The following is a 14,471-nucleotide window of genomic DNA, read 5'->3' as shown; positions in this document are numbered from 1 at the left end:
TATTGGAAGTATTTGCTGAATTACACATAGTCCCAGCAGTGTTCTCTGCATAGAAATGTAATCTGAATTTATATCTGCAGGTGAATATGCTTGTTTAGAATTTGTGTTTTCAGATGTATCACAGTTCATCCCTTTTTATCAGAACTGCAGGGTTCTGCCTATATATTTATTATTTTGATAGTATTCTGTAGTAGGCACTCCTCTAGGGGCTTAAAAACTATTATAAATAATGGCTTAGTTAAACATATACTATAATAAATTTGTAAACCTATTTGTTTTCTTGGTCCCTTTTGGTTTGTGCTGATGCAAATGTTTTTTTTTTTAAACTTTTTGCTTCTGAGTTAGAAATTTTCAGTATATAAGAATTCTAATTTTAATATTGAACACTCATCTTGGAACTTAATAGCTTATCTTAACATTTTAATGATTTGTTTCAGGTTCAATAAAACAAAGTGTCAGTGCTTCTGGAGTAGAACTACCTCCTACAAGGTATGTTTTAGGAATTACAAGTGCACATAGTGTGGAAATCAAAATGTTGGGGTATTCAGGTTGATCACTGCTCCAGGCCTGACCCAGGGTAGCGAGCCAAGCTGGCCCCTAGTAGCTGCATTTGTGGCAGCTATTTTCTATAGCGAGCGCTATTATATGCATACCTGAGATCTCACCTTGGTTTGACCCGGAGATCTCCGGGTGAAGCACCGCTTCTCAGGTTCTCCGCGTCAACACCAGAATCCTCCGGGTCGCGGGAGCGGGGTCTTGACCTTTCAATGGGGGTGTTTCCCGCTGAACTGCCACTGACGTCATTGGGACAGCCCACCGATGTCAAGGGACTGCTCACCGACATCAGCAGGACCGCCTGCTGACGTCAGTGGGCAGTCCTGGCTACATCCTGCAAGGGAAGGCTCCAGGTAGCTGGAGTAAAGAAGTTCCCAGGTATGATTATATGACATAATATTCCAGCCCTCACCAAGGTACAGACCTTAGAGATTTGCCTTTTAACCATCCGATTGAACAGTGGTGCAACAGGTAATTTATGAGATAATCGCTCATAAAGCCAATCTGCCCTGTTAGCAGAAGGGCTGCTGCCCCTTGGACTTGATGCCCTGAGCCTAGTGGGCCCTGGTCAGTATACTACCCTGCATAATTGTATTCGGCATAATACTCCTACCTGTTCACTAACTCAGGGCTTCTCATATTATGCCAATATCCTCAATAAAACATGGATGGCGAGTGGTACTAGCCTTCCTCATTTACATTTGAAAACATATTTTAGGGCTTGTCTTTATCTGTTTCAACTTTTCCTGAAGCATATATTTCATTTACTGATGTATTCAGTAAAAAGCAGACTGAAAGCCTGTCACAGCATTACAGGGAGAAACTTTTCATCTTCAGTCAGAACATGAAAACCAAGCAATATACACAATAAAATCTCCAGAGAAATTTCATTCTAAAAAATGGTTTCGGCAGCTGGATTTTGCTTGTTATTATACTAATAAAACGTCATGTCTTACATGGAGTGAAAAGCTTACATGCGTGCTCCTACCTGCTGTTTTGTGTCCCATCCTTTACACAGTCCTGTGGGAACCAGTAGACTTGTCCATGATCACAAATCACAGTAATCCCAGGGTTTGGTCTTACCCTCTCCTTGCTTTCAGCATAAGGCAAGAATACGCTGTGTTTTCTTTCATATTTTTTTCAAGGATAAGGTAGCTTTAATGATAGTTATGTAGAATTGGGGGGGTTACGATTGTTGGTTTTAGGAATAAGAAAAACAATTTAATTATATTGCATCCTGTAGAATCTATACCAATCATATTATATTGCCGGGATCAGAGCAGTTATACTGATCTTTGCAGCATTTTATTATACTTTCCCCTTCATTGTTTTGGGAGAAAGTTTTCGATTAGTTGGGTGAATGTATTTTAAGTGTATCATTTTAGATACAGTATGTGTGCACATAGTACTTGAGCACATTACACAGTACAGCACTGTAAATAAAAAAAATTCAGATCGTCTTTCACAACATAACAGTTATGAAATATAAAACAAACTACACAAGCTGATACATATCATTGTCGGTAAAAAGCAAAGCAACGCAGAGTTAAACATATAACAAAATAAACATACTCAGTTACTCACAGTAAGTACTTACTGGCTGTGCTACAATGCTGGTAATGAGCTTCTGCCTCTAGTAGCAAGGCACAGGGGGGAGCTGGCAACATTCAGCCTGGAAAGCAATTCCATCCAGGCGGCCCAGTCATAAAGCAGCAAAAGCACATTTACAAGACAACAATGCCTAATGCGTACCATTTGGTCTGGTCTACAACACATTAGAAGAAGGGGAAAGAATCCAGTTAACTGGTAAATTCTTTAATTCCCTGGTGGCTATGTTTGGAATTGCAATAAAAACATGCAATAAAGCTTCAGGCATTGGCCAAAATCAGGGCAACCTAGGGGCAATTGCCCCACTGCCTCATACAAAGGCAGCATGAAGAGCAATCCGTACTTTAGCAATAGTGATCAGATTATTTCATGGCGTACATACATACATATTTATATTTTTCTTCTTTCATCTATAAATACCAGAATGTAAGTTAATTTTGCATACCAAACTTTTCCAGAGGGCTTTTTAAGGGTTGGAGGAGCAGATGAATTCAGGCCAGGAAATTGTACATCTCCCATTATTTGCCACAGATCCCATTAACATTAACATTGTTTTAAACCACATAACCCCATAATAATTATAATAATAATCACAGTGGCTGTCAGGCTTCGGATGGTTATTCATCAACCATTATTTTATTTAAATCTGTAAACATTGTTAGGTTTGTTTCTAGAACTGTATGTAGAACTGTAACATGCGGGAATTGGGAAAGGAAACAGATCCACCTTAATAGACATATAATGGTTACTGCAGAGCTTCATTAGCACCCAGTAATTAGACTTGTAAAAAATCTACATTATTGGTGTGCTGTTACAGCACTATATTTTTGTCTACTATTACTATTTAGGGAAGCGTTCCAAACGGATTCATTAATAACAGCATCCAATACAATTATTGCGTTCTTAAACAAAACAAATGTTTTATTAAACTACTTTCTTCCTCATGTAGAATAATTATTCACTAGAATTAATAATTACAAATATAAAATCTATACTTCAACAACTGTAGTTACCATTTATGCTGCCTTATGCAAAATCAAACATTAAGTGGCGCCTATTGATTTATTTGCTTCTTTCCTGTTTACATTTTTGTAGAAATTATTCAAGAGGTAATATTTATAGAAGACTAATTATATAATTGTAGTATTGACAACAAGGCATACAATTTAAAAGGCACTTATGTTAATTTTTTCAGGGATCAGTAAGGCATAAACCTTCGCTCACAGGTTTTTCAGAGATCGGTAATGCAGACGCAAGCTCCTGTATATCAGTAAAACATTTACTCTTGTTCGTCAATGAACATTTTGGGGCAAGTTTGTAAAACAGGCATTAGTTCTAGGATTGGCAAAGGAACTGGAAGAAGGGTTAAACAATCAACAGGAAATGGTGTAGGGGATTTCTAGAACTATCACCAGGAAATTCTAGAAATTTTAATTTGTTTCAAATAAAAAGGTTATAGCCATTGTTTGATCAGATATGATTCACAACCCCACACACATAAGAGGAGATATCTCCTCACAACATGGGCTATCTTCAATTCAAAATCACTGCTTGTCAAATCAGACAAAAGCAAGCATCTGGACAGCCAATTAAGATCAAAACAATTGAGCAATAATGTTCAGTTAAGATAAACTAACCTTATAAATGTGTCCAGGGCCCCTTGATACAAACTGAAATTCATACAAAACAAAGATAACCTTTACAGATATATTTAAACCCAGCATATCATCATATAACTGCATACTGTACATATGCATAAATAGGTAGGTAGTAACTAAGCATGGGCATATATATATACACAGATCAGCCATAACACTATGACCACCTGCCTAATATTGTGTAGGTCCCCGTTTTGCTGCCAATAGAGCCCTAACCCGACGCACGGGCACTCAGCCATTCACATGATGTAAAAGAAAACGTGATTCATCAGACCAGGCCATCTTCTTCCATTGCTCTGTGGTCCAGTTCTTATGTTCACATGCCCACTGTAGGCATGTTTGGGAGTGAACAGGGGTCAGCATGGGCACCCTGACTGGTCTTCCCCATACACACCAAACTGTGATGCATGGTGTCTTCTGATATCTTTCAGAACCAGCATTAATTTTTTTCAGCAATTTGGGCTACAGTAGCTTGTTTGTTGGATTTGACGACACGGGCCAGCCATCTCACTCCACATGCATCAGTGAGCCTTGGCCTCCCACTAACCTGCCTCCAGTCACCCCTTTTCCTTCCTTGGAACACTTTTGATAGGTAGTGAGCACTACAGATGGGGAACACCCCACAAGAGAGTACGGTTTTGGAGATGCTCTGACCCAGTCGTCTATACATCACAGTTTGGCCTTTGTAAAAGTCACTCAGATCCTTACGTTTGCCCATTTTTCCTACTTCTAACACATCAACTTTGAGGACAAAATGTTCACCTGCTGCCTTATATATCCCATTGCACCGGCAATGCAACTGCAATGATAACAGTGTTATTCACTTCACCTGTCAGCGGTCATAATGTTATGGCTGATCGGTGTGTGTGTATGTATATATATATATATATATATATATATATATATATATATTACTTCCTACTGCCAATACTAACAATGAAGATAATTATTAATACGTCAATTATTGGTACCTCAATATGTACTTTTTTTTTGCTGTAAAGTCTCTTTTTATGTTAGTTATTAATGAGCTTTAGATGTTTCCATAAGCTTGTAGTATTTTTTTGTGGTAATTGTCTAGATTCTACCTGTGAGGATTTGATTTTAGACAGGTCACTGAATCACAAGCCACACAATAGGCCTCCTCCAGTTGCGTTCACTTAGTTAGCACTGAAGCTAGCTAACGGTAAGTATAACACATGTAAAGAGATGTGGCACATAGTTGGGGGGCGGTGAAAGGGGCAAATGTGTGTGGTGGAATTCTATATTTGCAAGGGGGACATCACAGAAATTTGAAGGGACTTCTCAGGTACCATATATATTAAAGTACATATGAATGTCACTTTCATTTTAAAAACTTTAAAAAAATCTCTATTAATACTTCTGTTGTTTCCTCTCTTCACAGAGAAAGTACCGGGAGCACGTGTTCTAGACCAAGGCCAGGTATTTCATGGTTGCTTCACATACCCTGAGATTTGAATCTTTACATATAATAGTCTATAGTCAAATGTTCTTTCTTGCTTTTATTCCTTCAGTTATGCTGCCTATTGACCTTCTGAAGGTTCATCCGATGATGTTCAGGGCTCACACTAGGAAGCTAGCGACCACATTAGATGCAGGATTGCCTACCCACTGCTCTTCTGCGGTGGTTCCTAACAGTCTCAAACATTCCGGTATTTTATTAAGTAGATATGTAGAATTATTTAATCTCGGTGGGTTTTTTTTTTATCCCGCATGTAGTTGCAAGTAGAATAGGAATAGGTAATTTAGAATAGGTAAATTAATTATATATACGTTACTTTACACCCGTTGTGCTACATATTACACTTAACTAGAGAAACTGTTAAAAACAATATCCTTTTCAATATACTTTTCAATGCCCATACCCTGTGCTGAAATAATCATTTAATCAATCATATTACTTTTAAGGAATGTTTAATTCTACCATGTAGTAATGTAGCACAAAGAGTAGCCTCTGGCAGCAAACTATGCTTCTTAAGTTTCTATATTGTTATGTGCTAAAAAATCTTGAAGAACAAACTAATAGTCATGCTTAAGTTTCTTTACTCAATATACCCAGTTAATGTTTAATATATGTTTAATATATGTGGAAGTGCGCATTTACTATAATAATTTGTCCATTAAAAACGGAGTAGGGACATATTAGAGAACACTTACCCTTACTTACACTTACACGCCTTACCAAGAGAGGCTTTTACTGTTGAATTTGCCTACAATACAAAATTAGCTGTAATTGCTTTATTTGATATAACTCCCTATTTCTGTGTTAAGACCAACTTTGCAATTCCAGGTTGTAGTAATGACCTGCTATTATTAGTTAGTGTTAATCTGAGGCGAATGTCTCAGTATACACAGTACACTTCTCTTTAGCAAATAAATTGTATGTTTTTTCCCTTTCACTTTTGAAAGTAATCTAATTGTGCTATGATGTTTATCCTGCTGATGTATGTCACATATATCTCAAAATATAAAAAAAAAAAAACACTGGCAAGTACGGAAAAAGGCTGGATATTAGTAGACACATTTTGGGATTTATGGGATGCTACTTTGAGATGCTCTAGAATTTTTAAGGTTCTTTGGCAATTTGAATGATATTGCAAACAGGATAATCCTAATATTTGGGCAGATGAGTTTTTGTTGTGCCATGACTATATGACTTTTACAAAACTTTAAAGTATGTTTGTATACCTGTCTTTCTAAGGGTAACATGTTGATGGACCCTACAGTGTAACAGATTTCAAGGTCTGCAGAGCAGATTGTAAGACCTAGAACACATTGCAAGTTTTGTGCTAGTTCCTGTTGTATATAAGTGATTTGGGGTGGATATTAACACAATAATACTTAGATTATCCTCCTTCTACCTGCAATATTCAGCGTCTTGTAATGTGCCCATTATCCTGTGTGCAATAAAAACTGCTTAAAATGTGCTTATATTGATTTTGTTTATTTTTCTGGGTCTGACAAGAAGCTTAGTGTGAATATGATCCAGCTTATTCATCCTTGTGGGTAAAATAACGGGTTATATAATACAACGCGTTTCAGGTACATTCACTGCAGCCAAATCCAAACACCCTTGACATAAGATAAATGACTCAAGACATGCCAAGAGGACAGAGTCAAATAAGCTGTTCTAATATATACAAAAGCCGCGATACATCCTGGTCCTGTTTTCATACAGATAAGCAGGTGGAAAAAGGCCAATATGATATACTACTTCATGTACCACAGTCATCTATTTCCTGTTGACTCTTTCTTTAACAAAGCATGGTATTTTTAGAAACAATAAAGAAAAAATTGACATACAATTTCTTTCTACATGAACCGAGAGATAGTTATAACTGAAATGCTCATTGTAAGAAGGCATTCTATAAATCTTAATAGCAAACAACACCGGTTCATAGCCACCATTAAATCCTTTTTAACCTATTTAATTCTTCTACAATTCAAGTTCCTAACTCCTTACTGGATACTTTTTTTAATTTTGCCCTCATTTGTATTCTTACCTCCAGACATTCACCTCCACTGATAACACTTCACCTCCTCACTTGTCACATCTGTTTTAACCCCATAGAATTTCACTTTTGATCGTATCTATGGAATTATGTGGTTCCATGGTATCTACTCCTATTTACCATTAAAGTCCACCTAAGATGCACTAGTCTTATCTCATTCCACATATTGTCAATATTTTTCTCCCCTCAATTTCTCTTTAACAAAACCCAACATTCAAATCCTATTTTAATTTCCATAAAATATTCCTTACATCACATACCCAGTTCCCTGCTAGTTTGCAGTTTCACCTCTGTAACATGACTTTTTCACAAATACAAAGGAAACCAACTATTTATTTTTGTGATGAAAACAGCTGCAAGTCAAATAAAAAGCAAGAGCCTTTTGTGGAGAACTCATGTTGGCTGCAAAAAGAAACATAGTCAGGTTTTTTTTTGGTGGGCAGTCATGTTTACTTTTCTAGACATTAGACTGAAAATAGTGTATTCTCTCATCATTTTTGTTTATTTTAGCATCTGCCGGTATTGCAGTGTCCCAGCGAAAAGTGCGTCAGATCAGTGATCCTATTCAGCAGATACTAATTCAGCTCCACAAAATCATCTTCATTACACAGGTATGTATATTCTGGAACCTGAAAGGTCATAATCGTGTAGTTCTGACACACAGGTTTTGTGTGTAAGAATACTAGATTGTTCTACTCATTATACACTAAAGTAATTTTGGCAGTCTTACTGGTACATACTTTAGTAGGAGTTCACATCCTTGCAGGTTGAACCTCTTGTTAGGAAAAGAGATAATTGTCTAGAGTTGCGATGACAAGAGGACATTGTCTTAAACTGGATTGTAGGTAAGCTTTCCTTCGCAAACAGGGTGATACGTATATGGAACAGTCTTCCCCCATAAGTAGTAGAGGTTAATAGAGTGAGGGAATTTAAACATACAAGGGGCAGGCATAGGGCTATCCTAAATTTAAGACAAGATTGAGAACCATATAGGGTTTGAGGTTTTTACATCAGGGAAAAACAGGCAGACTAGATGGGGTGAATGTTTGTACGTGTAAGCTATTGGCTTAACTTTAATAAAAGCAGATGGGGGATAAAAAGTTGTTAAAGTCTTATTTGGATCGTCTTCAAAATATGAATGCATGCATTAATTTATATTAAGTAAATTGCACAGGAGTTCATGCAAAATTATGTGTGGGTGTGGACCAGAATGTCTCATTTTGTGTTGGTGTATATGCAAGTCAATTATACAGTTTGTGAACTTCGTGAACCCTGGTCAATATGCCTGAAGCTTATTTTTGGTAAACATAGAAATAGTCTATTGAACTGAATGCAACATTGTTCTATTCTATCTGACTAGCTTCCTCCAGCTTTACAAGATAATATGAAGAGGAGAATCATTGAACGATACAAAAAGTCTCTCTTCAGTTTGAAAAGTAACCCTTGTAACCTGAAAGCTGAAATAAAAAAGGTATGACTTCAAATAAAAAGTTTTTTTTAAAATATCGATACAAATGGAAACACTTATTTCTGCTGAATGAGTTGTAGGAATGTCAAGAAGCTGTGAGAGTGTCTGAGTTATGTCTCGAAGGGATGTAAGTTGTGTTCTTGTGTTGTATGTGTGCTGTGAGTTGTGTCTGTGAAAAATGTGAATTGTGTTCTATGCTATGAGTTGTGTGAGTCCTTGTGTGAGTGCCAATTGTTGAGTTGTGTAGTTGTGTGTTCGTGAATGTGTGCCTATGAATTCTGTGTCTGAGCAGCCCCTCGCCTCTGTTCTAGGTTGCAAGCTTTCCCAACTGTTAAGTAACGCTCTTGTTTTTAACATGATTATTTTTAAAGTAAATACTAATACATTTAGTGTAGCAGATTAGACATGAAAAGCGAAGTTTAAGCATGACAGATGCACTTGATATTGATTTGTTAATTCAATGTGGTGCCATTAAATGTATTGATTTTTTGTCACTAAATTTTATATGTATACTTATATTTTTGTTCAGGTTTTACAAGGATCACCAGAGTTCATGGAGTTTTTTACTGCCGACATCCATGGAATGCTTCAGTCATCAGGGAGTAAATCACTGATTGCTGAAGACAGAACAGGTACTCACATATTGATCATGAAGAAGGATAAACTTAAAGCGGAGTAGCTGAATAATACATTTAAAATCAAACTCCCAAACAAGGAGTGCCCCCTGAAACCTGTCCTGATTCGTATGATTAATCCTCATTATCCATTCATTCCAACCTCATGATGAAAGCTAATATATTCTAACAAGTTCAGATAGGGGAGATGATGAGCGGGAAATCAGGACAGGTAAAGCGGGATAATTACGCATCATTGCAGGCAAAAGGCACAGGAATGCACAAAGCTAAGCTTTACTTTGTAATTAGTGGTCTGTTATTTTGTAAACTATAAGACATGAAGAAAGTATGAGCACTCCCTGAAGGTACGAAGCAAATATTAATTGTCTGATGCTCTATAACAATATGGGGTATGCTTTTGTAAAGCAGAATGACGATTAAATGGTTTTATTATTAGAATACGCAGATACTTGAGTATAGCAAGCAGCCCTTGATCTACAGTGTTTTAAGCCTCGATCAGTGATGTTCACACAATATCTTATTTACTCATTTTTCATAACAGACACAATCAAAGCTCAATACAGATCAAAGCATAGTTATATTAGAGCGGGGTAATGAAAATGGAAACTATCAATGATGGCACAAAGCATTTCAGTTCAAAGAATATGTAATAGCTTCCGTATTGCTCAAAAACAAGCACGTCTCCTTTGATCTGCTGTATGGGCAATCATGGTCAAGCCCAATAACCGCATGTGGCCTTTGACAGTATTTACAACATTTGTTTTCCAGCTTTAGTTAAATGTATTTTGATATTCCAGCTTGTTATCCAATTTCAGTTAAAAAAATTTCTTTTAAAACTTAGTTCTTATTTGTACTATTCAAAGAAATGACATTGTTCACTGAGCAGATGCAAAACAAATTATGCAGTATAAATGCAAATAACATTTCCCTTACATATTATAAAAGTACATCTAAGGAGTATCACTATAGATCTGTAAAATGTAGTAATCAATGACAAGCAACTATTAACATTGAAAGATTGACCCACAGAGCACACCTCTGTTCTTAGAGCTGCACCACACACCTCTAGTATCTCCAAATAGATAAAAATAAGACTTTTGCAAACAAACCAGTGGAGTAAAACAATTGCACCAACTAGGTTCACCACACAGATAGTAATACTTATATGTATCTTAGGAAAGTATCCCATATGTTTCAGTATCATATACATATAGGAAAAAACACAAATTAAATGTATATATCAGTGAGGATAGGCCACTTTTTTGAGCAGATCGCTGCTCTTTAATATCACTCTTGAACCTTTCTGGTTATTGTTCTTCTCAAGCAGGTGGCTCCAGCAGAAACAAGTGAAAAGCCAGGAAGTTAAAGGATAATATAAATATATATATATATATATATATATATATATATATATATATCTTTTTTTAAAATTTTAGATGATAGTCAACATTTCCTTATGGATAATGCACTAGTTTAATTCTGGTGAAAGATTTTTGGTGATCCCTTATAACCCCAGAACATTTCATGAAGGTCCCTCTGGGTAATCTGAGAGTGCTTATTGCCTTGGCTGAGCGCCAAAGCAATAAGCACTCTCAGATTACCCAGAGGGACCTTCATGAAATGTTCCGGTCCCTTCCCACTATGATATTAGTGCCTTTGTCAGTGAGGTGCGTCAGATGGTGAGAGAATTTAAATCCTGGAAATCAAGCCACTATGTAGGAACCTCACTAATGCATCCCTTGGAGCACTTGACCCTTTATTTAAGCTATTAAGCAAACTATCCTCCTCTCAAGCCTAACTCATATGGCAAACATAAATATAAACATAAAATGTTACCAACATCTTGCAATGAAACTCCCTCAATCAAATGCTTAGTCTACCCAGTAAGGTCAATTCTTTCTTAGTGACCCTGGGAATTGCCCATCTTGGCCTAGAGAAAACGGAAACCCTGATTTAAGGCTTCTATCCTATGTAGTCTGTTAATAATGCATTTTACGTTCACTTTTATGTGCTTCATGTCTTCATATGATGCCTTAATTTTATGTTAATTTTATAAAGATCATTTCAAGATGTTGAAACCCAAAATTTCACGATGCAATCTGCATGTACACAAATCAGTCATGTGCGCTGTATATTTATATTGTGTATTATCATACATTTTCCTTCTTTAATAGGAAATCCCAACAATGTTGAATTTGATGAAGGAATAACATTTGAACAAATGCAGGTAAGGCTGGGAAATTCAACAATCATCTAACAATATAGCAAGGTCTTCTTTTTTTTTAACTCGGCATATTGACCCTGAGTTTGACAGTGTTAATCTGAGTGATCTCATTGTGAGATATAATGCAGCTTCCCTGTGGCCATAGAACTCACTGTGATGTCACAGTGTATGAAGTAAGATGGCTTAGAAGTGGATAAGTCACTTGATTACAGTGTGAGGTGAAGATACCCCAGTTGCCAGGGGAGCCAACAGAAACAAGGAAAAAACTAATAATGTAATCTGTAAGAAAGTATTGTATTTGCGTGCACACACAAACAAATACACTTGCATATCTGTCAACTTTTTCAACTTACTTTATCTTTATCTTCCCCCTTCTCACACTCTCTACCCCCTCTCCCCTTCTCACACTCTCTACCCCCTCTCCCCCCTTCTCATGCTATCTACCCCCTCTCACACTCTCTACCCCCTCTTCCCCATTCTCACTATCTACCCCATCCCTAACCCCCTTCTCACATCTACCCTCTCCCCTTCTCACATATACCCTCTCCCCTTCTCATCATCTACACCCTCTCCCCCATTCTCACTATCTACCCTCTCCCTACTCCCATTCTCATTATCTACCCCCTCCCTACCCCCTTCTCATCATCTACCCTCTCCCTATCCCCTTCTCACCATCTACCCTCTGCCTACCCCCTTCTCACTCTCTACCCTCTCCCTACCACTTCTCACTCTTTACCCTCTCCCTACCCCCTCCTTCTCACTCTCTACCCTCTCCCTACCCCTCCTTCTCACTATCTACCCTACAGTACTGGCCAGCTAGGCTAGTTCCCAGTCACTCACAAAAACACCTTTGCATAAAGAGCCAAATATTTGTCTCACCCCTCAGTTTCATGTAGACTCTCTGGGTCTGTGGTCGGAAGCCCTACTGTGAAAATCTCAGTAGGCTAAATAGGGCTGGGCAGTGTTAAACAGGTACGAGCTGAAGCTGCTGCAACTATTAACCCTAGAAGCTAGGGAAGAGTGCATTTTCCATGTGCAGATAGGACTCTCCAAGCTTGGGGTACCTTGTTGTAGTTGTAGATTAAGCAATATATGGTCATATATCCCCGAAATCCCCAATATTTATGCCTCAGGTGCTTTTAGATAGTATTTACTCGATGTGCACTGATCTCTTGCTTTGTTGTCTTTAATTATCCAGACCATTATAGAAGATGTCCTTGAAGACAGTGGCTACTATACATTATCCTCCCAAAGGTATGCATATTGCTTTAACAAAAATGACAGGTTTCCATATATATGATAGCAAGAAAGACAAGCAAGAAAGAAGAAAAAAGTAAAGAAGATAAAAAAGTGAGGAAAATATGTCAGGAAATAAGGAAAAAAGAGGCAGAAAAGAGCAAAAAAATGGATTGCTAAAGGCAGAAAATCCAGTGGCTCTTTCTCCAGGGCCCAAAGCGCCTTATTCTGGCCTTTCACAAAAAGGCGGGGCCTTGGCACAATCCCTCTCCCATGAGGTAAAATGATTGCTTCTCAAACAGAATCAATTGAGCAAAAGTAGATAACATACATTAGTCAGAGGTCATTCCGAGAAAAACATCACTATTGAATGAGAGTAGGCTTATCCAGTTTACAGAGACACTTAATTATATTTTGTTTTTATCATATCTCTGTCTAGGCTCTGTTCCTTCCTATTGGGAGCCAATAATCTGTTAACAATAAAAAAAATAAATTTTTTTTTTTTTTAATGGCACAATGTATCTGTACATTTTTTTCTTACAGTTCCAGCTGATATGGTTTGCTATATAAAGCTCCTGATAAGAATCCTGTAGGAGACTCTTTTAAAGTATTGGATTGCAATCAGATGCATTGGGTTTGTTGCTGAAGATTTTTTTTCAAACATTATCTCATCGTTAAATAAGTTGCCTTATATTCTAAGTTTATGTAAAAATGTTAAATGGCTAAAAATAAATGCGGCTTTGTTTTGTAAATGCTGTACATACGTTAACTTGTGATATTGGAAATATGAAATTAAGAAAATAGTTTATGGCTTCAATAAAACAATGCCAAAGATTTTACATTGACTGCAGAATTTGTATAAATGGCTTTGATTAAAAAACATATTTCAGTGAGCTCTGCTTTGAAGGAACGGGCTAGGTATACTCGTGGTATATTGTGTCTGAGACTACATTGGATGTTGGGTATTTATTTGCTGAGATAAACAACCATGTTATTTTATATATAATTAACTTTTCTGATATTGTTTGCTGTTGATTAGCAACTATTATGTCTTCTCTGCTTCTACCTGGAGATCTCTGTGCTACAGCATATAGAGATTGGCAATCTAGAGCAACAGGTACTAGAGTCTAGAATATATAAAACATATAACATGAACAAAAATGCCAGTGACTCCTTGTATTTTTATGTATACCGATTTATTCACTAATGGGGGAGTAGCCAAGAAGACTTGCAGGAGAGTTGTAATTTTAACTTGCTCCCTTCACAATTTATTATGAAAGGTCAGCATTGGCAAGTTTCTGCAATGTGAAGGGCTGAGCTGGCCCTGTACAATGCATAGTACAGTGGGTGAGGGGATGTTGCCTCCTCTTCTTTATATTATATCTTCTTGATAATCCAGGATAATAAACTGACAATACTATCAAAAGTTCATGCTGATGACCTTGACTAAATTATGTAACTCAATGTATGAAGGTCAGGCCAAAACAAGAGTTATTGAAAACCTGGAAATATTTAAAATAATAAGCCCCTGTACTAGTACTATCTGTACTAAGCAGA

General features: G+C 37.0%; 1 protein-coding gene across 1 annotated transcript in view; it reads left to right on the top strand.

Annotated features, from left to right (window-relative positions):
• NEK10 (NIMA related kinase 10) overlaps positions 1–13,753 on the top strand; it is a 67,195-nt gene extending 53,442 nt beyond the window's left edge. The window contains exons 29-36 of the mRNA XM_053467999.1: positions 438–489; positions 5,224–5,261; positions 7,862–7,962; positions 8,712–8,822; positions 9,349–9,451; positions 11,629–11,681; positions 12,877–12,932; positions 13,458–13,753. Of these exons, the coding sequence (XP_053323974.1) occupies positions 438–489; positions 5,224–5,261; positions 7,862–7,962; positions 8,712–8,822; positions 9,349–9,451; positions 11,629–11,681; positions 12,877–12,932; positions 13,458–13,467 (524 nt within the window). The 3' untranslated portion in view covers positions 13,468–13,753. The remainder of the gene's footprint in view (positions 1–437; positions 490–5,223; positions 5,262–7,861; positions 7,963–8,711; positions 8,823–9,348; positions 9,452–11,628; positions 11,682–12,876; positions 12,933–13,457) is intronic.
• Positions 13,754–14,471: the final 718 nt, after the last annotated feature.

Source organism: Spea bombifrons, chromosome 5, assembly GCF_027358695.1.
Source record: "Spea bombifrons isolate aSpeBom1 chromosome 5, aSpeBom1.2.pri, whole genome shotgun sequence".
Taxonomy (NCBI): domain Eukaryota; kingdom Metazoa; phylum Chordata; class Amphibia; order Anura; family Pelobatidae; genus Spea; species Spea bombifrons.
The sequence above is the reverse complement of the archived record's forward strand: the minus strand, read 5'-3'. Positions and strand labels throughout refer to the sequence as shown.